The sequence below is a fragment of the Mustela lutreola genome, chromosome 3 (assembly GCF_030435805.1).
Source record: "Mustela lutreola isolate mMusLut2 chromosome 3, mMusLut2.pri, whole genome shotgun sequence".
NCBI lineage: Eukaryota > Metazoa > Chordata > Mammalia > Carnivora > Mustelidae > Mustela > Mustela lutreola.
Genome location: NC_081292.1, coordinates 117,791,497 through 117,814,770, shown reverse-complemented (window position 1 = coordinate 117,814,770; position 23,274 = coordinate 117,791,497). Strand labels below are relative to the sequence as shown.

At 39.1% G+C, this 23,274-nt stretch overlaps 1 protein-coding gene across 1 annotated transcript in view; it reads right to left on the bottom strand.

Moving 5' to 3' along the window:
- THSD7B (thrombospondin type 1 domain containing 7B) overlaps positions 1 to 23,274 on the bottom strand; it is a 733,321-nt gene that overhangs the window by 453,848 nt on the left and 256,199 nt on the right. Inside the window, exons 5-6 of the mRNA XM_059166739.1 lie at positions 16,716 to 16,871; positions 5,567 to 5,764 (exon numbers count right to left, since the gene is read on the bottom strand). Coding sequence (XP_059022722.1) covers positions 5,567 to 5,764; positions 16,716 to 16,871 — 354 coding nt within the window. The remainder of the gene's footprint in view (positions 1 to 5,566; positions 5,765 to 16,715; positions 16,872 to 23,274) is intronic.

Here is a 23,274-nt window from a genome sequence, read left to right as displayed (position 1 = left end):
CAACTGAAAAATAAGTATCCCTGTGTGCAAAGGGGCATTCTAGTAACACTGGAGAACCCTAGCTCCATGTACCTGTCAACACATAAACTTTATTCATCTCAATGTAGTCTACTCTGCATTACAACAACATAGGTATTTGCTTTTAATAAGTACAGAATGTACAATGGATTACCTCTGAATAAAGACATTTGCTGAAATATACACTCTTTTTTTTCCTCAACATAACCTAGCCAGCAAATTATGGAGCAAAGCAGGTGGTGAGTACTCACGATCTGACTGCCCCAATAAACAGCCTGGTGTTCATCCGATGGTCTCACAGTGTCATCTGTCCACTTTGCATTATGGATACTTGAAAGATAATGAATAGGGGTGACTTTGAAGCACTAGTAATTTGCTATTCACTGCCCTGGCTTTATGGGAATTTTCCCAGCCTGCTCTGGGAAGATGTTATATAATGGTAAACTTTCATTAACTGCCAATGAAACGTGGCAACAATGAACTAGTTTGAGAAACAAAGTTAAGACACAGTGAATTCACTTGGTAATCTAAAGGAGGAATGGCTTGGGTATGAGGTCAGCATCACACTCCATTTACCTTCAAATGCCCTCTTCGACATGGAGGAAACCTGCTTGTCAATGAAACAAGAAAAACCTATGTATATTCTATACTCAGTAGACTTCTATTGACCCAGACTAATGATAAGATGTTGTTCAGAGGAAAGAAATCAAAGCTCACTGACCACTCCAAGTGTTAGAAAGCAGATTCCAAATCAGAATCCTCATTCATGTAATCTGTTATACAATTTTCTTCCTAAAAATGAGTATTACTAACCCATTGTTTGCTACAATCACAAGCCAGGTGAGACACAGGAACTTTCATAAGACTGGACAGTATCATTAATAAATCAAAGTAGAGAATGAGTCAAATCATACCTCCTGCACAGAGAGCTGTAAAAATTCATAAATGATTATTTGGATCTTTTAACTATAATTCTTAAATCCAAAAGGTTTTTCATATCTCAAATTGCTATTTCCATTACTTACTGGTTTCAATGTGACAGAGATTCTGTATTTTCAAAATTTTAAATCAAATTTTAAATTTAAACGTAAATTTAAAACAAAATTTTAAATCATTTTAATTTGGTTGATTTAAATTAAATTGTTGATTTAAATTAATTATTTAAATCATTAAGCTAATAATTTCGACTTCTGGGAAAGAGAAATATGTCTGACTAGCAGCACAAATCCCCAGGAAGACACTGTTAAGAGTCTTCCAGAATCCTGATCATGGCTATGTGGAAATCTATTGGCTTGAATGGGATGTAGATATTCTGCAGGAATGCTGAGTGATTTATATACATACATACATACATACATACATACATACATGTCTGCGTGTGTATGTGTGTGTATATATATATATAACATGTTATTACATATATATATAAAATTAAGTAAGTGACCCTTGCAAATTAGCAGGCTTCTATCCTGATGGAATTTTCATTTTTATTTTCTTCAACCAAAATGAAGATATTTCTTTTCATCTTACCCATTTAACTCTAAATAAATTCTGAAATAAAGGGCATATAAAACAATGAATAAATTCAGGGTGATTAAAAGAAAACTGTCAAATGTTACAAGAAAAAAATCACAGATGAGTTATTAAATATATATTAAACAGTATTTAAAATATTAAATATATTTCAACCTTTTTCTTTCTCTCTAAGCATTTAAATGAGTGTCAACAGTTCTGTCCATTCCCTTAGGTATGGAAAGACTATGATAATATGTGGAGAATCAAAGAGGAGCACTTTGCTAAACTTCTATCATAAATCATCCAGAACTTCAAAGAAGCTGAACTGCAAAATGTGTAACCAGACTACATTTTCAATTTCTCACTAGACAAAAGACTGCTTCAGCTACCAGGAGGCCAGCATGTTCTCATAAGCATGACATGGCTGATACCCACAAATGATTAGGGAGCCATTCAGGTATGTAAAAATCATAAAGACTTCATGGGACTGATATGAACCAGTAGTAATTTCTATTTCTCCCCAAAGAAATTGAGAGCGTAGGTCAATGTTGAAAATTTGTCCTTTCACAGGAATAAGAAAAGAAAAAAAAAAAAAAAACCCCTAAGGTGCTCTACAATGGTAAAGTTGATACCTCCAAAAAAAGAAGGCTACATCCATTTTCAGTGGGTGTGGAGGGAGGAGAGGCAGTTTCCCCACACCATACCACAGAACCCTCCTACAAAAGCTGGGTGTCCTAATATTCAACTCAGTCCTGATACTACCTAGAAGTAGCATCTAGTTCCACAGGTAAAAGGCTCAGTCCTAGAAGTCTGCCCTCTACTTCAGAGTCCAACTGCAAGCCCAGGTAAGTGTAAGGGCCTATTTAGCCAGAGCAATTCCATCTGGTTAAACAGTGATTTTGTTGTTTATGCAGTAAAACTTAAACTGACTCTGCCCTCCACTCAGGGAACATACTTAAAAGCAAGTCCAGGAAACTAGTCACAGGTAACAAAGCCCAAATACAAGGGCAGGTCAGGCCAGGTGGAGACAGCCAATCAGTGGGGCTCCATACTGCCTCCCTAGCTACCAATGAGTGTGGGCCCTGCCTTTTGGGCACCTTTCGGACGCCAATTCTGACCAAGGTGATAGGCTAGTTCAAATATCTACTATAGGGTAAATTGTAATTCAATTTGTCATTCGTGTGTGACCTAGCATGACTATGCAACTTTCTCTGTGTGTTATAATCTCATCTGCCACCTGTGTGTGGCCAGGCTCAACCACATGGCCTTTGACCTTTAAAAGTTAGTCAGCAAGGCAGGGAAGTGTTACCTCTTTGTAAGAGATGGCCCCGACCGGTCAGTTCGATTCACAATGCGGGGCGCGAAATAAAGCTTTGCTTGACCTTCGCTTTCTGTCTCGCTCCTTTGATCACGGACCCATTATTGGGGGACCTAACAGTGAGCTATGCTTCTAACCAGCCAGCTATAAATTAGAGGTTCCAACAACCCTCTCCAAATCAGGATGCCAATCACAAGTCCAGCCTAAACCATTAAAATGGTTACCTGCACTTTAGACCAATGGGCTATAAATCAGAGGTTGCCACAATCCCCTCCTTGGGCTTGATTAATTGGCCAGAAAGGCTGCCAGAATTAAGGAAACCTGTTTTACATACTAGATGATCAATTTACTGTGAAAGGATCTAACTCAGGAACAGCCTTATGGAAGAGGATGGGAAAAGAGCACGGGGTTTCTACCCACCATGCTCTCCAAATCTCCACGTGTTCACCAACCTGGAAGCCCTCCAGGCCCAGAATCCTTTTGGGTTTTTATGGAGGCTTCTTTACATCTGTATGATTGATTAAATCACTGGTCATTGGTGTTGGATTTAATCTCCAGCCCTTCTCCCTCCCTGGGATTGAAAGTTCCAAACAACCTTCCATTTGGTTAGTTCCTCTGGGGACTGACCAGCTCAATCCTTAGGTGCTTTTCACAAATCACCTCATTAACATAAACCCTGTTGTGGGGGAAGCCAGCTTGTTATGAATAACAACACACCCATTCCTCTTTTTTTTTTTTTTTTGAGTCACAACATACCCATGTCACCTTTTTAGAAGGGATTTCAGCAACTGAGGGCAAGAGACTAAATATAACCAAAGATGCTCCCATCGCTCTTATAGCTCAGAAAGTTTCAAGAGTTTTAGCAGCTCTGTGCCAGAAATGGGAAGAATATTTATTTCTAATTATAGAATATTTATTTCTAATTATAGATCACAATGTAACACTCTGCAATACCATAGAAGGCACAGAACAAATTGTGAAAAACTCCTCAGCCCTATAGACATAATATATCATGACAAGCCTCTAATACCTGCTGTGAAATGACAAAGCTTGACAGTCATTTGTCATTGGGACTCAACCAATGATCTCCTCGTTTCCACAGTGGGAGGTTGGGAGGAAGTAGTAGTGTGGTTTTTCTAATACTCATTATTATCTTCATATTATGTAAGAATGCTCTTTGCACAATTCCCCCAGGGCAACAGTAATAAATGTGCATTATAAGTAAAATAAGCTTATCGCTTATTTTGAATGGTTATGTGCCAGACATTTCACTAATCACTTTTATATAACCAATTTAGCTCTCACAATCTGAGAGTGAGAGGCAGGTTTTATTACCCCCATTTCAAACTGAGGGAAAGGATGACTCCACAAGTTAATTAATTTTCCGGAGATCATCTAGCAGGTGAGTAGCAGACTTGAAACTCCCACCTGGCTGACTTCAGACTTCAGGCTCAAACCTCTATACTAATCTTCCTGAATTCAAAGGAAAGTAGTACAAAAGTGATCTTATTTGCCTCTGTTAATAAATTATACATATATTACCACAATTCAAAAATTATTTGGTAATACTCAAAGCCACAATCAGTTGTAACTACTCAGTCAAAAAGGATGTAGCTTTGTACAATGTGTTGTTGACCTCTATTTAATTAAACAAATACCTTTCATGAGATAACCGATTATATTGCTTCATAATGTGTGTATCTGCCCAATTAAGTCCGTGGTTAAAAAAAAGTAAGAAGATCAGATAAAAAGAAGGAGAAAATAAAGAAGAGGGAGGAAGGAAAGAAAGGAAGAAAGTGACGGAGGAAAAGGCATGGAGCCAGTGAAAGAAAGAGAAGAAAGGGTACAGGAAGGAGGGGAAAAAGGAAACCATTGCTGAATGCCAGTCCCATCTGGAAGCAAATAGCCACTCTGAATCCACCTTGTAATTTCTTGTAGTCTATGGATTACTTCACTTCATAAACCAAAACATTCCATTCCACATACCAAGAGCATTATAAATGGCATTAATAGACACACTTGATATTCTTCGAAGAGATTGATTATTTTTTCTAAATTGTAAGATAAAGGTTTAAAAATGTCACTTTTCTCATTTCCGTGTGACTTACATATTTTCTAAATCACCCTTCATTTCAAACAACCCATTGTAGGAGAAGCTTGGCAATTAAGGAAAGATACCATCTTCAATAGTTTTGTAAATCTTGACAATTTATATGTAAAAATGGATCCTTAGAAATGTCAGTATTATGTCTCGAACTGATTCTGGTCCAATGTTAGATAAATGAAAAGATTTAGTATTTTTTTTTCTTTAACTTGGGAAGAATTGCAGCCCTGAAACCTTTACAAGGTATAGTATTTGTTAATAATATATAAAAGCATGTTACGTATCGACCTCAAAAAAAGGCAAATAAAACTTGTTTTGTATTGATAAGCTGACGACTACTCAGAGGAATTCTCTATGCTCTGTCTTGATAAATTGAAAACTGCAGAGAAATCTCTAGGTTCACTGTATAGCATTCGGGCATAATCATACAAATTTCTTTTGGAGTGTGGCCTAATAAGTCAAGGCAGCTTACCTTGCAGCAATGTGGCATCTGACTTACATGTAAATACTTACATTTAAGTGTTTCTCTCCCTCAGGAGAAGGACCTGTTAGACAGCAGTGACATCACAGGGCAGATATCACTTAGCAACCCATGTTTTTTTGCCTCATACCTCGGTCATTCTGGCAGACGGCCTTCAGGATGCGATGCCCCAGGCCACATTTTCCATGATCAGGGATACAGATCCCTTCAGACACCAGCCACCGGTAACACATTGGATCCTCGCAAGGAACCGACTCCACCAAATGAGGGCAGTGGCCTGCAGGCCCTGTGGATTCCATGAGGACATGGCGCCGTCTCAGTCTAAACCCTGAAAAGGAAAAAACAAGAGGGTCACAGGATTCCATTTTTATCCAACAGAAGAAAAACAGCAGCAGATAGAAAAGGATGGAACCTCTATTTCGTCCTCTAAAACATGTATTATTTTAAGGTGTTTTCTTTTAGGGGAAATGGAGGGGCGATATGAAAAGAAAGGGAAAGAAAATGGGCAAGAACTAGAGTAGAAAATCTGTCCTCCAAGACTTAACAACCTTGAAGACGCCATACATAACCAAACCAAGTAGTAAGTAGCTTGTGCCCAATGGCCTCCATAAACCAGCAGAAGTGAAGGAAGACTCCCAGAAATAGCCTCAACAGAGATAAACCCACATTTTTTTTTCTGTTGTTTTTGGCATTGTGGAAAAAATTCACAGCTTCATGCCCTGATATTTCCCTGGATTCCTTCCCTGAGATTTCCAGGTCAGTCTGCTCTGTGAAGACAGTACTTCTTTGGGCTGCATTCCCCATCTTGGCTCGACATGTAATGTGGGACTAAGAGGCCCAGCACCTCACTATACTAAGGATGTAAACAGGTCTTACATGCTAGGAGCTTACAGAGTCACAAACTCAGTGTTGCAAGAGCCAAGCAGGTACAAATTGAGAGAAATGAGTCAACCATACAACTGTGGGAGTGCTGAAGTGTGTGGCGAAGCGGAGGACGTGTGCTTCCTCTGAAGCAGCTTCAGTGGACTGTCGCCATGAGGGAATGTGGACCCTCTGTTAACTAAGCTCCTAATCTGTGTCCAAGAAGACAGAAATCTAAGGTGTGTTTTGTTTTTATATGACAGCACTCCATGTTTAACTAAATTATCTTTTTAAAAAACAAAGTGGCCTAAATTTTTTTAAAAAGTGACTGAGAACTAGATACAACCCCTTTAGTCTGTGAGTTTTCCATCTCTGGCCCTTATGACATATCACCTCTGAAGGTTATGCCTGCGTGGACCTCCTATTTTACTTCCCCTCTCTAACCCACCAAATTCTGTTTACCAGTTTAATTTCTTTAGTTCCTTTTATTTTTAACGAAACCGATCTTCTTGGGTGATAACATTTTAAGGAATTATTCACTTATTCCTCTGGGTAAGTTCAAAGAGAGAGAGACCAACAGACAGGCTGTGATAAGAAAATGGAGTGTATGAGAACACCGAATTCTCAGCATGAGATTTAGATACCCCCTACTACCCTTCCCACAAGAGGCTGGGAGAAGGACAAGTTAGGGAACATGAGAGGTCACAAAGCCAGGTATATCTTTCTCCCAGACTTCCCAAAGCCATGCCTACTTTCCCACCAATGGGAATGAAATGAAAAGATTACAAAGCTCCAGGCATAGCTGGGGAAAGACTCTCCTGTAAAACCACACAGCCAAGGAGGTTTGAACTAATGGACTCATGGTTTTAGGCCACTAGAGGGAGCCGAGCTTCTTCAGAATATTACAGGGCTGGATAAGAATTTCGGATAAACAGTCTCAAGTGCTTTTTTGGTTTTTTGGTCCAGAGTTAACCTATGAACTAACTAACTCTCTCTCTCTCTCTTAAGAAAGGAAGAAAGAAAGAGGGAGAAAATAGGGGGAGAGCTAGAGGGAGAGAGAGAATCTTTGGCAGGTTCCACACCCAGCACAGAGCCAGACAGGGAGCTCAATCTCACAACCCTGAGATCATGACCTGAGCCAAAATCCAGAGTGGGACACTTAACCAACTGAGCCACCCAGGTGCCTCTGAGCTCCTTTTAAAAGATTCTTCGGTTCTTACGTAGATGATCAGCCACATGGGGGAAGGCATCATTCAGCCAATCAGAGATTACATGCATGGATCATGGCATTGCAAATATTATGGTCAGGGACGATTAAAATAATAGATGGCTTCTGCCATACTTCATACCTACAAGTCTGTATCATCAATTAGTTACAACAAAATCTGCAGAAGTGTTCAGCTCTCCTCCTGGGAGAAGGAAGAGACACAGGAAAGATAAAGGTTTCCAACTGCACTCAATGGCCATCAGACTACAATGAGCTCCAAGGGCTCACTGCCATGCAATTTGGATGACCTCTATTCTTAATGTAATGTCCATATGCTGCTTACTGACATGGGTCTTATGTTTGTCCTTGTTTAGTTTATCTGTTTGAGCAACACATAGCACGGGTCTCCATGATTGATAAGGTTTGACAACTGTCTCAGAAACTTAGTCTTCTTTACTGAGGATCCGGGTGTCCTGGTACCTAGAGCTTCATGTCATTGAGGTGTATATGCAGTTTCCCTCTACAAATCAAGTTGCATTGTTGCATCCATCTCACCGTAAATCTACAGACTACATCTCTTTAGTCAATAAATTCTTCTAGTCTTTCATTTGTGCTGCCCTTATCTTGACTGTAACTAGGATCAAATCACAGCACAAGCTCAGCATAAAACAAAAACCTTGGAGTCTCTTGTTAGTGCTTAACTTTAATCACACATCCATGTTCATGCCTGCAATTGACATCAGGCTTCCCCCAGGTGCTTCTGTTCTGAAAGATACACGACTGCCAAGTCCACAGTGGCTGGGGCCAGCCAACCACTTACCTTCACTTACCGAGTTCCATATTAATCAGATCGTATCATTCAGTAAACATTAACTGCCATATGTATATCCCTGTAATGTACTGTGGGAAGCCACAGGAGGAACAGAAAATATAAATCTATTCTTCACAGAGCATATAGTCCAACAAGGGGAAAAGGCACATGCATTAATTAAATATCTACCCTTTCCCAAGATGGTGCCAGCCACTTTACTTATATTAACCCAAATTAATAAATCTTACAAAACTATTTTGTAGGTTGCTATTCTCATTTTATGCATGTGAAAACCAAGATCAGATGAGACATCATTACTGCTCCCGAGGCACATTTGATTAAATGGATATGTGTGAAATTCAATGGAGGATTTTTTTCAGATATCACCTCTTCATAAGAAAGAATTCTAGTCAGCTATTGTGTGTGATGTGTTCTAGCCTGATTCATGTAGTGAATCTGCAGGGACTATGCACCATTTCCTTCAAATGAAAGTGGACAGATTAGATAGTGGAATTTAAGGCATGAGGCAGCAAGAAGGAGTTCTAATAATCATTTAATGACTACAGATTCAATCCACTTTTAATGAAACTGGTATTTGCAGGGATTTTTTTTTCTTTTATGAACCCAAAGTTTAGTATATATTCTACTGGCTTACTATATATTCTATTGAATTCTAGAATAGAGTGAATTGTGGGTTGGAGAGGAAAAGGGGAAGAAACACAAATAACAGTAGATAAGCCAAAGTTGTTGTTGTTGTTGTTGTTGTTGTTTTACATGAAGCCAAGGGAAAATTCAAGGAGACATGGGAGGTAAGTATAGGTCTGATGACTGTACTTCTTCAGGTGTAAATGGCCCAAAGGTGTCCACGTAAGCTTCTGTGAAGTTGTTCATGGCCAATACTGTCTCCACACTATCACCACCGGAACAGGCTTGAAGCAGCAACTAGCACACTGACCAAGGACAAGAGAAGCTTATGCCATCTTAGGTATCTATTTGCTCCTTATCTCTGGCAGCCTTGGACATGGGGTAACAACTTTAAACCAAAGACCCTGAGCACATTGACTCCAACTCTTTAGAAATCAGCCACCCTTCCCATAAGTTTAGCATTTTACAGTATCATTATTAGTTCGCATCCACCTGTGAATATAGAAAATAAGAAAAGCAATGAAAATCACAAGGGCAATTGTGATTATGAGAACTCTCAATACTTAGAATGAGAAGTAGGCATGAAAGCCCCCACTCCCGACCATCCCACTCCTAACAGAGACATAGAAAAAAAAGGGGGGGGAGTAGAAAAAACTATCTCTTAGCATACACATTTTCTGTAACAAAGCAAAATAATTTTATAGACTTCTCATTATAAGTGGATCTATGTAGCAGGCAAGGATGGAAAATGGAAATTTTTCCCCACTGTTGTTATATAAGATCTAAAACATGAAGTATTTCCTTGCTTTGGCGTGTTATCTAAATTGATTTGTTTCAGAGCATAAAAGACTGTCTTTGTAAAGACAGTCATGGGTTCTCACTTTCAAGATGTCTTTTTCTATGGGGATTTTAAAACTTTGGATATATGACTGGGGGTAATATCATATTGCGGACATTAAGGAACCCCTGAAGTCCTACCACATAAGCAGTTACCTATTGTGGCACTGTATCAGGAAGCGTCCATCAAATTGTTCTTTAAAACAACTTCTGTGGGGACGCCTGGGTGGCTCAGTGGGTTAAACCCTCTGCCTTTGGCTCAGGTCATGATCCCAGGGTCCTGGGATGGAGCCCCACATTAGGCTCCCTGCTGAGCAGGGAGCCTGCTTCCTCCTCTCTCTGCCTGTCTCCCTGCCTACTTGTGATCTCCGTCTGCAAATAAATAAAATAAAAATCCTTTAAAATAAAAAAAATAAATAAAATAAAAAATTAAAAAAAAAACTTCTGTGGACAAGGATGTCTTTCTGTTATATGTCTGAAAGGGACAAAGATGTCATATAAATGTATGTCTCTGTATTAGAATTTTTTTAAAAAATGTATTATACCTATGTATAGAGTTCACCCATCAGCAATTTTTTCAGGTTATTTCTCTTTCATATACCTCTAATTATAACTCCCTGGGAGTATATCAAAGGTAAAGCAATGAATGATAAAACCTGATCCAATTTAAATTCCTCTGAAAGGCATTCTAGCTTCACTTGACAAGTACCAACCTGCTGAGTACTATTCCTCTTGTCTGCCTATCACAGACCTGGTGGAAAGTGTGAAGGCTAGGGACCATGGCTGATTTGTTAACATACTCTGAATGGCTGACAGCCACAAAGCTTACAGGATTCCCAAACTGAAGGGTACCTGCCTTAGAAAAACGGCCATCTTAAGATCATCTCGAGAGTAACTAATTTCTTCTGTAAGGCAATATAACATTAACTGCTTTTCCATCCTTTTCTATTTTTTTTTTTAATTGAAACAAAATGAACATACCAAAGCAGTAACACAGTGGGGAAAAGACTAGTGAAGAAAAAGAAGTAATTATCTCCAACTTTACACATTCATTTTCTTGTTATTATTTGCTGGTATTTCCCTCAAATCTTCTAAAATATATTATAGAGTATAAAATAACAAAGAATGTATATGTGTGTGTATATATCTATCCATCCTAGATTTTTGCTACAGGTTCACTGCATTTCTTTGGGTAGGGAATTCAAATGTGAAGCTAAACAGTCCAGTTTACATCCCAGAGTTTTGTGATGTTTAATGCATTAGCTTGTGTGTTCTGGCCTCTGTGGAATTCTGAATTACCTTTAGTTTGTGCCAGTCAGTGACTCTGGTAGGACCATGGGATAGACTGAGATGGAGAAGATCCCAGACCTCTCGCTCACAAATCAGTAGAAATAACAAGAAGATTGCTCACCATCATTGTAACATGCTTAGACTCCTTGTAGGCACAGAATCATTTCCCTAGAGGGGAAATTCCACTCTTTATCCTTCCCAGGGGGGATTAGTAGCAGGTGGTCCTGGCAGATTTTAGCAAGACTCTAAAAATCAAAATTGTGTCTGCTCTAGGGAAGCATTTATAAAATGCCAAACTCCCAGACCTGAATAATAATCATTGCCGTATACAGGCTCTTCTGTCTGTGATTACTTAGTGCCTAGGGCAGGTCATTTAGCCTAAGCAAGGGCCCTACAGACCAGAGACTGGTTCTCATCAATCCCAACGTGACCCTACACTCTTCAGGTGGCTGAGGAGATGCTATGACCTTCAAGTGAGAAGTTCTATTGTCTCCACACTTTCCTTGAGCTCCAAAGGCTGAACCTCTCTTGGAAAAACTAACTAAGGCAAAAAAAAAAAAAACACATTCCAATTATCTGCTATTCTCAAGCTATTCTTGGAACACCTTTCCTTTCTCACACAACTGCAGTCTACTTTCCCTCTCGTCCCAAAGGTGACAGGCTGGAGCTAAGAAAAATCCCATGCTGCAAGCCTAATCTCCTACAGTGGCTCAGTTATTGGCTCTCAAGACTTTTGGGTCTCACTGGCCAATGGGGAGCATGGACTTCTGCCTCTATCCAAGTTTCCTTAGGCTATGTAGGGAATCACTAAGGAAGCCCAGTGTTTAAAAGAACACTAGACTAGGGAGACAGGAACCCAGGTTCTTGGCTCTGGCTGGGCCTTTATTAAATCCCTGTGGGATTTAGGACAAATGGGTTCACTTCTCTACACTTTAATTTTGAAATATTATGAAATGTCACATCCTTACTGAGCCTAAATGCTGATACAAAGCTGGGCAGTATATTAGTATCTTAGGGATGCCAAAAGAAAAGAACACACTGGGTGATGTAAAAGAGCAGAATTTGTCTCACAGTTCTGGAGGCTAGAAGCCCAAAAAAGTGTCAGTAGAGCCATATTCCCTCTGAATGTTCCAGGGAAAGACTTCTCCCATGTCTCTCCCTAGCTTCTGGTGATTGCTGGCAATGCTTAGCATTCCTTGGCTTATGCACATACCACTCTAATGTCTGCCTCCACATAGCATTCTTCTCTGAGTATCTCTGTGTTCAAATTTCCCTCTTTCTGTATCAGTCATTAGATTAGGGCCTATCCTAAGCTAGTATGGCGTCATCTTAACTTGAGTCTATATGCAATAGCCCTATTTCCAAATAAGGTCATATTCACATACACAAGGTGTTAGGAATGAAGATTTCCTCTTTTTTTTTGAAGGACACAATTCACCCCACAACAGGTGATGTCTAATAAATGGATGGACCAGAGTGAATCTGCAAGAGTTGACCCACACAGTAGAGGAATAGGGGCTAAGAAAAGTTTTGGCATGGAAGCATCTTGGGCCAAGGGGGCAAACAGAGGGGTCTGAATGTTGTACATTTCCCAGTGGAAACAGTTCCACAGACTGGTTCGATGTTACATATTAAAGGAGGATTACATGATAAAGGAAGAAAGTTGAAACAGCACTTTTCACAAAGGGTTTTGAGAAAATTTGCTCAAGTAACAAAAATTACAACACAGAATGAGGAAGAAAGCATTCTCTGGATTGCTGTAGAAATTCTATGGCCCAGAACAAAGGGGACAAAGTACTTAATAAATATCTATTAAGTTTAACCTCAGGATTACTTCTATCATCTTATAGTATTGGCAACTCATATTTCCTTGAGAGAGCCACCCCTTCCTGACTCTCAGTGGTAAGGTTTGGCCAACTTTTTCCCTCCAGTGGTGGGCACATGCCTAGGACTTGGCCAATCAGAGTCACTGGGTCAAGGTTATCACATGACACAAACCAGCCAATGAGATTCAATTCCAGGACTCCTCTTGGAAGCATCAAGGAAGACATTTCTTTCTACTTTATCTATGATCTAGAATCAAAATTACCTCTTTTTCTTTTAGTGTTGAGAATGTTAAGGATTTACTCTCCTAGCAACTTTCAAGTATATACTACAGTATTGTTGATGATATTTATCATGCTGCACACTGGATCCTTGGAACTTACTAACCTTATAACTGGATGTTTGTATCCTGTGATCAACATTTCCCCACATTCCCCTCCACCCAACCCCTATAACCACCACTCTACCCTGTGTTACTATAATTTCAGGTTTTTTAGAATCTACATATACGTGAGATCATATAATATTTGTCTTTCTCGGGGCACATGGGTGGCTCAGGGGGTTAAGCCACTGCCTTTGGCTCAGGTCATGATCTCAGGGTCCTGGGATCGAGTCCCGCATCGGGCTCTCTGCTCAGCAGGGGGCCTGCTTCTCTCTCTCTCTCTCTCTCTGCCTGCCTCTCCGTCTACTTGTGATCTCTCTCTGTCAAATAAATAAATAAAATCTTAAAAAAAAAATATTTGTCTTTCTCTGACTTATTTCACTTTGTATAATGTCCTCAAATTTCATCCATGTTGTCACAATGGCAGGGCTTCCTTCTTTTTTGTGGCTAAATCTTATCACTATATATATATATATGAGTGAATGGAAGTATCTATGGCTGCATGTGATCGTGCACACGCACAAGCATGTATATAGCATATTTCCTTTATCCATTTATGCATCAGTAGTCATTAGGTTATTTCCATATCTTTAGTATGGTGGATAACACTGCAACAAACACGGGGATACAAAGAGCAGATCTTAAAGATCTTACCACAGGAAAAAGGTAACTATGTAAAGATGGATAGATGTATTAATAACCTTATGTGGCAATCATTTTGCTATCTACATGTATATAAAATCAGTATGTCACATACCTTAAAATTACCCAATATTATAGGTCCATTATATTTCAATAAAGCTGAACAAAATTAATTGATTAATCATAAAAATAATATGTCATCCTTTATAATATACTATATTGTTTTTATTACCATGTTTTAGAGAAAAAAATTCCTCCACATCCCAATTTTATGACAGAATTAAATCTAGAAACCTAAAGTATGGAAAGAATGGATCTAAGGATCAAGAAAACAGAAAATCTCTTAGCTTCATTCTCCAATTTCCAATTCTTCCCAAGCCATACTGGAAGTTTAGATGAAATTGAAAGACTTTTTACAATCTACCTTACTGAAATCCCAAATGGAGTTCTATGTACTTGAGATTGGATTATTAGGATGAGATGGGGGGCCTGATTTTTTGTTTTGTTTTGTTTTAGATCAAAAGTCAATTGGATAAAATAATTCTAAAATATACTGCCTCCAAAGAAACAGAAAACAATTATATCACTGAAGTGATTCAGAACGTCCTATACTGGACTTTTTGTTAACAAACTTTAAAAAGTAGATATTTTATGGTCCAACCCCTGGGGATAAAAATATATGTTTATAAAAAATAAAAAATTAAAAAAAAAAAGTAGATATTTTAAATCACAGTGTTTCAAAGAGTTACAGAAATTTTTTGTTGCCTTGTTATCCATCACCCAAGGGCATGAATAATCACTAAAAGGTATTTGTTAACTAAAACTATATCTACCAACAAGAATACATAATAAAAGGGCAACAGAGGACAGACGGACAGAAGGAAGGAAAGAAGGAAGGAAAATCAATGCTGTTCTCTTCTCCATGGAGAGGTCCTGCCTTAAACTGAACCTAACATAGAGAAAAGTAGAACTAAGAGATGGGGAAATAGAAGACTGTAAATGGAAAGAGAAAAGAATGGAAGACTGTAGAAACAGAAGTCTGTAAGGAGAAAAAGAAAGAATGAGAGAGTGATACGGCTCACCTCTTGATATTTTTGGCTGCAGTCCTACCTTCCTTTCTGTTTTTAGCCACATAAGCTACTAGATTTCTTCTTTTGGCTTAAGCCAGTTTGAATTGCGTTTCTGTCACTTAAAACAAAAAGTTATGAAATAATATGAGGCCCACTTGCCTTGGTCGGATTCTACAACTTTGAAAGTAAATAAAGGCAGCACTCAGCACAGCAGAGTTGCCTTTGTATCTACACACATGGCCACAGTAGCTGTGGGAGCCTGAGTCCGATCATCCATGATTTTCTGGACAATAATCTAAATGGACTGGCCGAGGTGAACGTAGGAGGGTTGGTTCCAATAACATGTAAGTCACCCGGGGTAGTCTCATATGCAAATATAGGAGACATGTAGACCACAAGACAACAACTTTGGGGTGTTAGCATTAATGGGAAATTATTTTTAATAAAATAATTCTTATAAGCTTTTTAAAAAAGATTTTATTTATTTGACAGACAGAGATCACAGGTAGGCAGAGAGGCAGGCAGAGAGAGGGGGGGGGGGAAGCAGGCTCCCTGATGAGCAGAGAGCCCAATGCAGGGCTCAATCCCAGGACCCTGAGACCATGACCTGAGCTGAAGGCAGAGGCTAAACCCAGGCACCCCTTTAATAAAATAATTCTTAAACTGAAGAGGCTTGGAGGACATTCTAGCTACAAGTCTAAATAAAAAGTAGCACAGGCTTCTCCACTGCACACCTCCAGGTTTCACTGAGATTCAGTTTTCTATTATTTGATAAAAGAGTTAAAATTAGCTTCTTCCTCCTCAATCTAGAGTCAACACACATCCTCTTCTGTCTTAGAATGAAAAGTGAGAATAAAGAGAAAAGCCCAGAGCATGGGTGTGTGAACTTGGACGTGAGCAATCTGGGCATTGTTAAACCGTGGGTTTCCAAATGGATACAGGATTAAGCTGAGAGCACCAGCTTTGTAGCACCAAGCCCTTGGCCATGTATCCTTTCTTTTCATGTGTTAGCTAGGGTTAGTGCTCAGCAAACACAGCCTAATTTCTAGAATGTCCTTGGAGCTCATTTCTCTTAGAAAAAGGAGTATTTCTTTTTAGCATTGCTACTCAAGGGAACATAGTATCAATACAAACCGAAGGGTCAGTGAAAGAAAGAAGTCACCAAAAGTAAACTTTTGAATACGAATATGTGTATATAAGAGCAAACGAAAGGAAACAAGACTACAGAGGCCTACAAAATTAAACAAGCATATAAAGTTTGAAGACTCCTCTTTAAGCCCAAGGACATCAAAAAGTAAACAACACATAAATGCCCCTCATAAAAATCTGAAATAGAACATCAAATTCAGCATGTGGAGATCTGAACATAAAATAGACAGGCAAAATAGTTGTCTTCTGATGCGATTACAGAAATCACGTCTAATCTCCTCAGGATAACCACTATACATATAAAACACTATTCTACCATATCCGAGTAATAGTCACATCACCAGCTATGAGCCTAACTGGAAGGTCAATCACGGTCAGATTCTTGCTCCATGCACATGTCCCCAGCGGCCTCCCTAATAACAGAATGCTGTCGGGCTTGAATTGGTTATCTACATTTTACAAACAAACATTGTCTTAAGCAGGCTTAATCGGCTACTTAGCTACCAGAATAATTGTGTGTACACTAGAAGAAAATGAAGCAGACACAAACAAGACACTCACCTTTTCTCCCCTGAGGATCGCGGCAGCTTTCATGGGCGCACAGGCCCCAAGCTGACCAGGAAGATACTACACAGTCTGTAGAGCAAGGGAGATTGCAAAGCTGAGAGGCTGAAGGGGCAGGTCCCAAGCATGAAATCTTTTTCACAGGTCTAGAGACTAAAGGAGAGAAAAAAATAAAATAAAATAATGGTCTATGTAACATTTACTGGAAACCCCTAGAATTATTAATGTCTTTATTTATGTGCCTGCCTTGCCCACATCAGCTTTCTTGTTAGAGTATATACAAATAAAACATAAACATGCTCTAAGACTTGTTGTTTGTCTCTGCACTATTAGCATTTTGGGTGAGAAAAGGTAAAAAAAAAAAAAAAAAGAGAGAGTAACAAAGGGCAGCACTTGAGTTTCCTGCCTCACAGAGTATTCCCTGGGAATTCAAGAGAGGACTGGAAATATAGATACAAATTATCCAGAGTTATGATTTAAAAAAATTAAATGGCTTTGTGAAGTTTCAGGATGAGTCTATCTTGACTATATAAATGACTAGGTTGCTGCGAAAAAATCAAAATCAAACCCCTGAGGTGGGATGTTTAGCATAACCAATCTACTGCTGTTACTCCCCTGAGGGGTGGAGCGCTCAAAGACACAGAAGAAAAATGGTTCTTAGAAAAGAAGAAAAATCGGGATGTGTGACTGCAGAATTAGCACCTTGAAGTCAGTTTCATTAGTGAGGCTTTCTAGAAGCCCAAGGAATGTCTGAGAATTCGGGGGGAGATGCCAACCTAAGAGCCTGCCAACCCTTCCTGGTGCACCTGCACCCAGAGTGTGCCCAGAACTGGGTCATTTCAGGATGCAGTGACCACCTGGCCACAAGTGGCCCTCACCAAGTGCCTCCTCCATGCAGGTCTACTCTGGGTACATAAAAATACGCAGATGAAGGAGAAGATGAGATGCTGATTCTCATTATTATAACAGGATAGGAGTTAAGACAGAAATGACACAATAAAAGAAGAGCCAAATGTGTAACTATGTTTGTGCCGAGTGAGTCCACACTAAAGTGGTTTTAGAGCAATTCAGAGCTTGTGAGCAAATGGTTCAAGTTCAGATGGTTTTATCTACTGAACTGGCTTGTACTACTGTCTAAATATTTCCCATACATGTCCACCCCTTTAAGCAGATGAGAAGTAATTCATAGACAAAGATGAGTGTTACAAGATGGTGGTAAATCACACCATCTACTTTGCTTCTTGACTCTTTACATGGATGTCAGTTAAATCCGGTAAAGATGGCAATAAATCACAGCTCTGGCCAGCAGAACTTTGAACATAAATGAAAACAAGAGAAAAAAAAAATACTGTTTTCAAAGAAGTTGTAACCCATGGGGGAAGAAGTGTTCCTAATGAACAATGGGGCAGCTTGAGGTGTTTATGAGGGTGAATGGGAAAAACAAAAGTCCATGAAAAATAATGTTTTATTTGCAATGAATTGTTTATTTGCAACTAATTCTTATATATTTAACTAATAGGATTTGACCTGACTTAAAATAAGAGACAGGGGCAAACAAGATGGTCAATGTAAATGTCAAAGATCACAAGCCATGTGGAAGAGGCAGGGACAAGAAGAGAGAACAGATACTGGGGGCAATTGAGGGGTTACCTGGGGAGGTGATGATCAAACAGAGACTGTGTTGGCCAGAATGACAGTGAGATGGGGGTTTGGAGTGACTGGGACTGGGATGCACATATGACATTGGTGGATTGTGGATCAAGAAGAACCTGGGATAAATAAATAAAATTAAATTAAATTAAAAAAAGAAGAAGAACCTGGGATATACTTTAGTAAGATGAAAACAAAAAGAGAAGAAGAAGGTCACCCACCCCCACTCCTACCAAAACCACCACCTGTGAGTTGGCGGAGGGGTCTGTGATTCCTCCCCTAAGAGTGAGCAAGAGAAGACACACAAGACTGCTATTCATGGAATACATTATGCATTCATTCCAAAACCATTAGTTCCTACTTTAAATCAGACCTTCTTGGATAGTGTCTGCTTTCAAGGAGCTCTCGATCAGGAAGGGTAAGTCAAGCAGAACATTAACAAAATTGATGGAAAGTGATGCTTCAGAGCGTCACAGGAATTGAAAGCTCTATAGCCAGAGGTCTTAAGACAGAAATGCCTTTGGGCATGTGTTCTCACAAACTCTAATGTTATTTCCCCCCAACAAAAAACTAAGTAGTGAGGGAAAAGGAAGTAGGGCATGCAAACTAATTAATCTACTTATTTAATAAACATTTTTAGTGCATTCCCAACACTGGTTATAAATCAATCCCTTTAACCTCCATAACTTTGAGATATATGTTATGAGATATATGTTATTACCATCTCAAGTTTAAAATGGGGGTTCTGCAACACAGAAATAGTTACTCATTTGCTCACATTCTTAATTAGTCAGGAGCAGAGTTGAGATTGTGACACAGGAAGCATGGCTCCAGATGCTCTTAACCACTGTATATTATGTGGTCTTATTATAGGTCATTCAGCCTACAGTGGTATCTACCATGTATCAGCACTGTGTTAGGTGCTGAAGTCAGAGCAGTGAATAAAACAGACAAGGTGCCAGTCCCCCCGGGATCTATATTCCCGTGTGAGCTGATACTAAGTATACATGAATTCATGAGTGAGCCCCAACAAGAAGACTGGAAAACTGTTACTGCTGCTTCTCCTTTCTTTTGTCATAGCTGTCCTACTGCAACACCAGACAGATGTTGGGGGTCTGATGATCAATGTTGAGAAGATACCCCAAACCTTTCAGCTCCAAGACCCAGCAGACACTTGTTGCTCTAACTTTTGTACTTGATGTTGAGCTGGGCCATTGAAACTAATTAGTCTACCAGTGCAGCACCGAGGCCACAGCAGGCCTTCACTAATCTCATCAGAAGCTCCTGAATGTCTATCTTTAAATCGGCAGTACAGTTGGAAAGAGACTGGGAACATGTCCTGCATTAAGGACAATGTTTTACAGACCATTTGCTTATCTGGCTTATTTTTCAAGAGCTATATGAGTGACTGGGAAGTAGGGGGTTAAGTCCCCCAAGGTCCCCTTTGATAAATACTGAACTGTCAATCAGTTAACTGTTAGATATTAGAGATAATTGTACTTCTAAGATTTGGAAGTCAGGAGAGACATGGTGTGCAAGAGAGGAGCTGGGGGGAGCGGGGTTCCCTGGAGACTATTAAGTGGCATAATTAGGAAGCCCAAGGGTGGGAGTGAGGCCATTTGTCAGAGCGTTCATGCCTCTTTAGCACCTAGTGCTTTGACAGACAGTAGATCTTAATCCACATAGATAAATTCTTCAGTCCCAGGCGACATGTCTAAGATGCTTCATTTAAGCACTGAATCAATGTTCTTGGGTCAACCTATCTTTATCTCAGACCCCCTCGGCTACATTTGTTCTACAAATAAATCATAAGTATGTCACAAAGCACTTACCAGCTTCAGACCACTTAGGTAGTTTTCTCTCCCAAGAACAGCAAACACAGAATATCTCTACGCCTATTGACTGTTTAGAGCTAGAAGGGAGCTTTAGAGCTAATTTGGTTTAATTCGTCAATTTTACTGAAAAACTGAGCTCCAAATACACTGGATTGTTTCTACGAATTCACTCAGCAAGTCCAGGGCAGAGCAAGACCTGAGCCTTGTCCCAGGTGGCTGACTCACCTCTACTTGTCCCTGATGGCTTTCCTTCCATGGAAAATAGTCACCAGACAGGACACCTGAGATTGTCTGCACTGGGGATACTTTGCTGATGAACACAGTAACCACAGTGGAGGCAGTCAGTCAGTGACACAACAGACTCAAGACATCTATTGAATGCTGCTAGCTCACTACAACCTTTCACATAAAACCCAAATCCTTCCCCTACTTCATTATTGCTTTAAAACTCCTCCAAATACTCATGCAGACCTCCCCCACCAAGTAGGAGGTGGTGAGACCAAACTTTGCTCCACTTCAAAAGACTACTTCTCTGATTTGTGGCAACTCACATTGTAATATAATTACCTTGGGAGGTGGGTAGGATGTGGGGGCAAACGGACCACCTGGATTCGGATGGTTTGTGTAGTTTACTTGGCCAAACTCTAGCCATGATGTCTGTAGAAAGAATTGCTGTTTTTCTACCCATCTGAAACCCTTTCTCTGGAGATACTGACTGAAACAACTTTATTTCTATTTACCAACTCTGTCATCTCTGATGCAATCAATCCCTGCTCTAATCAGTGCAGGTCTTTGCTTGTCTCTTCTTGTACCAAATGCTTAAAAAAATATATATATATATATATTTATTTATTTATTTATTTGAGAGAGAGAAAGAGTGCAGGGGGAGCGGCAAAGGGAAAGGGAGAAAAGCAGACTCCCCATAGATCATGGAGCCCCATGTGGGGCTCAATCTCATGACCCCAAGATCATGACCTGAGGTGAAACCAAGAGTCAGATTCCTAACCAACCAGGACACCCAAGCACCCCACCTTAATGCCTTTTAGACTACATCACCTTGAACTCTTTGCCTATCCTGTGCTGACCAGCTAAGCAACTACCCAAGGGTCTACAGTCTATTTAGGTTTTGCAGGCAGCAAAATCAGTTCTTATATAGACTTCTTAAGGCCACAAAGTTTTAAAGAGCCAAAATAACTTTCAACTCAGAAACTGAGATTGCTACATAGCAGTAGCTTTCCAAGTGCTAGAGAATATATTACAATATTATAAGTGAGTTTATATACGTAATAGTAATTAATACTTTGGATATTCTGGAGCCTAACCTAGCATTTTTCATTTGCAATAAGAAATCATTACATTGACCTGCCTTATAAGAAATGTGAAAGTCTGCTACTAATAATTGTAAAGTTGTCTTAAATAATGTATTACTCCACACACAGAACGCTAATTAACAAAAGGAAAAATAGGCTGGGTAGGTGATATGGTTAATGTTAAAAAATAAACACACACAAAACTGTTCTTATTCTAGAAATGTATAATTTTCATGATTTTCCATAATGACAAAGTGATTTCAGATGAGCACACAAATCAATTACAAATCACACACAATTACAAATCAAAATGATTTGTAATTAAGAAGAAAAATGTCTGCTGTGACATCAGCATGTGACTGCCATTGTAAAGAAAAATGAGGGCTTTCACATTTTATTTTTTGAGACTAAATCAAGGTCTAATCTGAACTAATTTGAATTAACACAGGAATAAACTGGCAAAAGTTCAATACAAGTATATTATCCCCCACCCACTGATGACCATTTTGTAAGATCTAAATTTCAATGCCTCTTAATGCCTCAAGAAGAAATTAGACTGAAACTGCATAATAATAATATTTAATTAGTCATAATTAATAACCTGATACTTCTGCTGTAATTTAAAAAATGAGTTATATTTGCTTAAAGTAGAAAGAGCTATCACAGGAGCTAATGATGTTTTCTTGTCTTTTAATATATCTATTATTGGATGAAAACTCAAGTCAGTCCTTGAAAATTCAGGAAGTGTTTGAGATAATTCTGCCATGGCATAACAGAGCTCACCTTTCCCTCTGTACAGAAAGAAGGTTTCTTGAAGATAGTCAAGGAATTAGTCACAAGATACTGATTTTTTTCCTACTATTTTCAAGGAGGTAGAGATGAAAGGAGGAAGAGGAGGAGGAGGAAGGTGATCACTACTTCCTGGGGACTCTTAAAAACCTGGACTCTCACTGCTTTGTATCTTTGTGATACCAAAGTCCTCCTGCAGATAATACATTCCATCTTCTGTTGATTTTACATAAGATATTTGATTTCCAGAATGGCATCAACCTTCCCAAAGAAGCTAGACCAAAACCAAGTTATATTCATTTCAACTTTCCAAATGAAATGCAGGCACTGTAGACCCCAAAGGGAACTCTCACTCAAAGCTTAGAACCCCATCATTCCATGGGCTCTCCAAGAACCACCATAACAGAAACAGCAGTTGCTAAGATTTAATTCAAAACTAATGAAAGAGCCTACTTATGTAAAAATGCTGCTTTCTAAATGATTTTTGAGAAACAATATTGCCCCTGACATATTCATTTAGGGAGTATACTGACTTGGCAGAAATTCAATCCACCTTACCGCTAAAATAAATAGGCCTCTTCTACAGACTGAAGGAGTCAAATGGTTGAAGGGGAAAGATAAATAATATTACAGTTTTAACCAGAAAGCTATTTTCCTTCAAGAAGCTTCATGTATTATTTCAATTGCCTTTTGCCACTGGGATTTGCAAAATAATGGATCATTCTTCTAACTTAGTGGATAGAATAAAAGCAATCTGTCTTCTAGCACTTATAGGCAGCTTAAAGAATTAAATCACATCTCATCCTATTATACTTAATAAAGCTTAATTTTAGCCATATTGTGACTCTCTTGGCAAAGTTCCATGCAATGCAACTTGGCAAGGAGACGCATGTGTATGTACTGCGAATTTAATACCTAAAAATAATTCCTGCAATTAGAAATAATTACAAGAAATGTAACCACATATCAAAG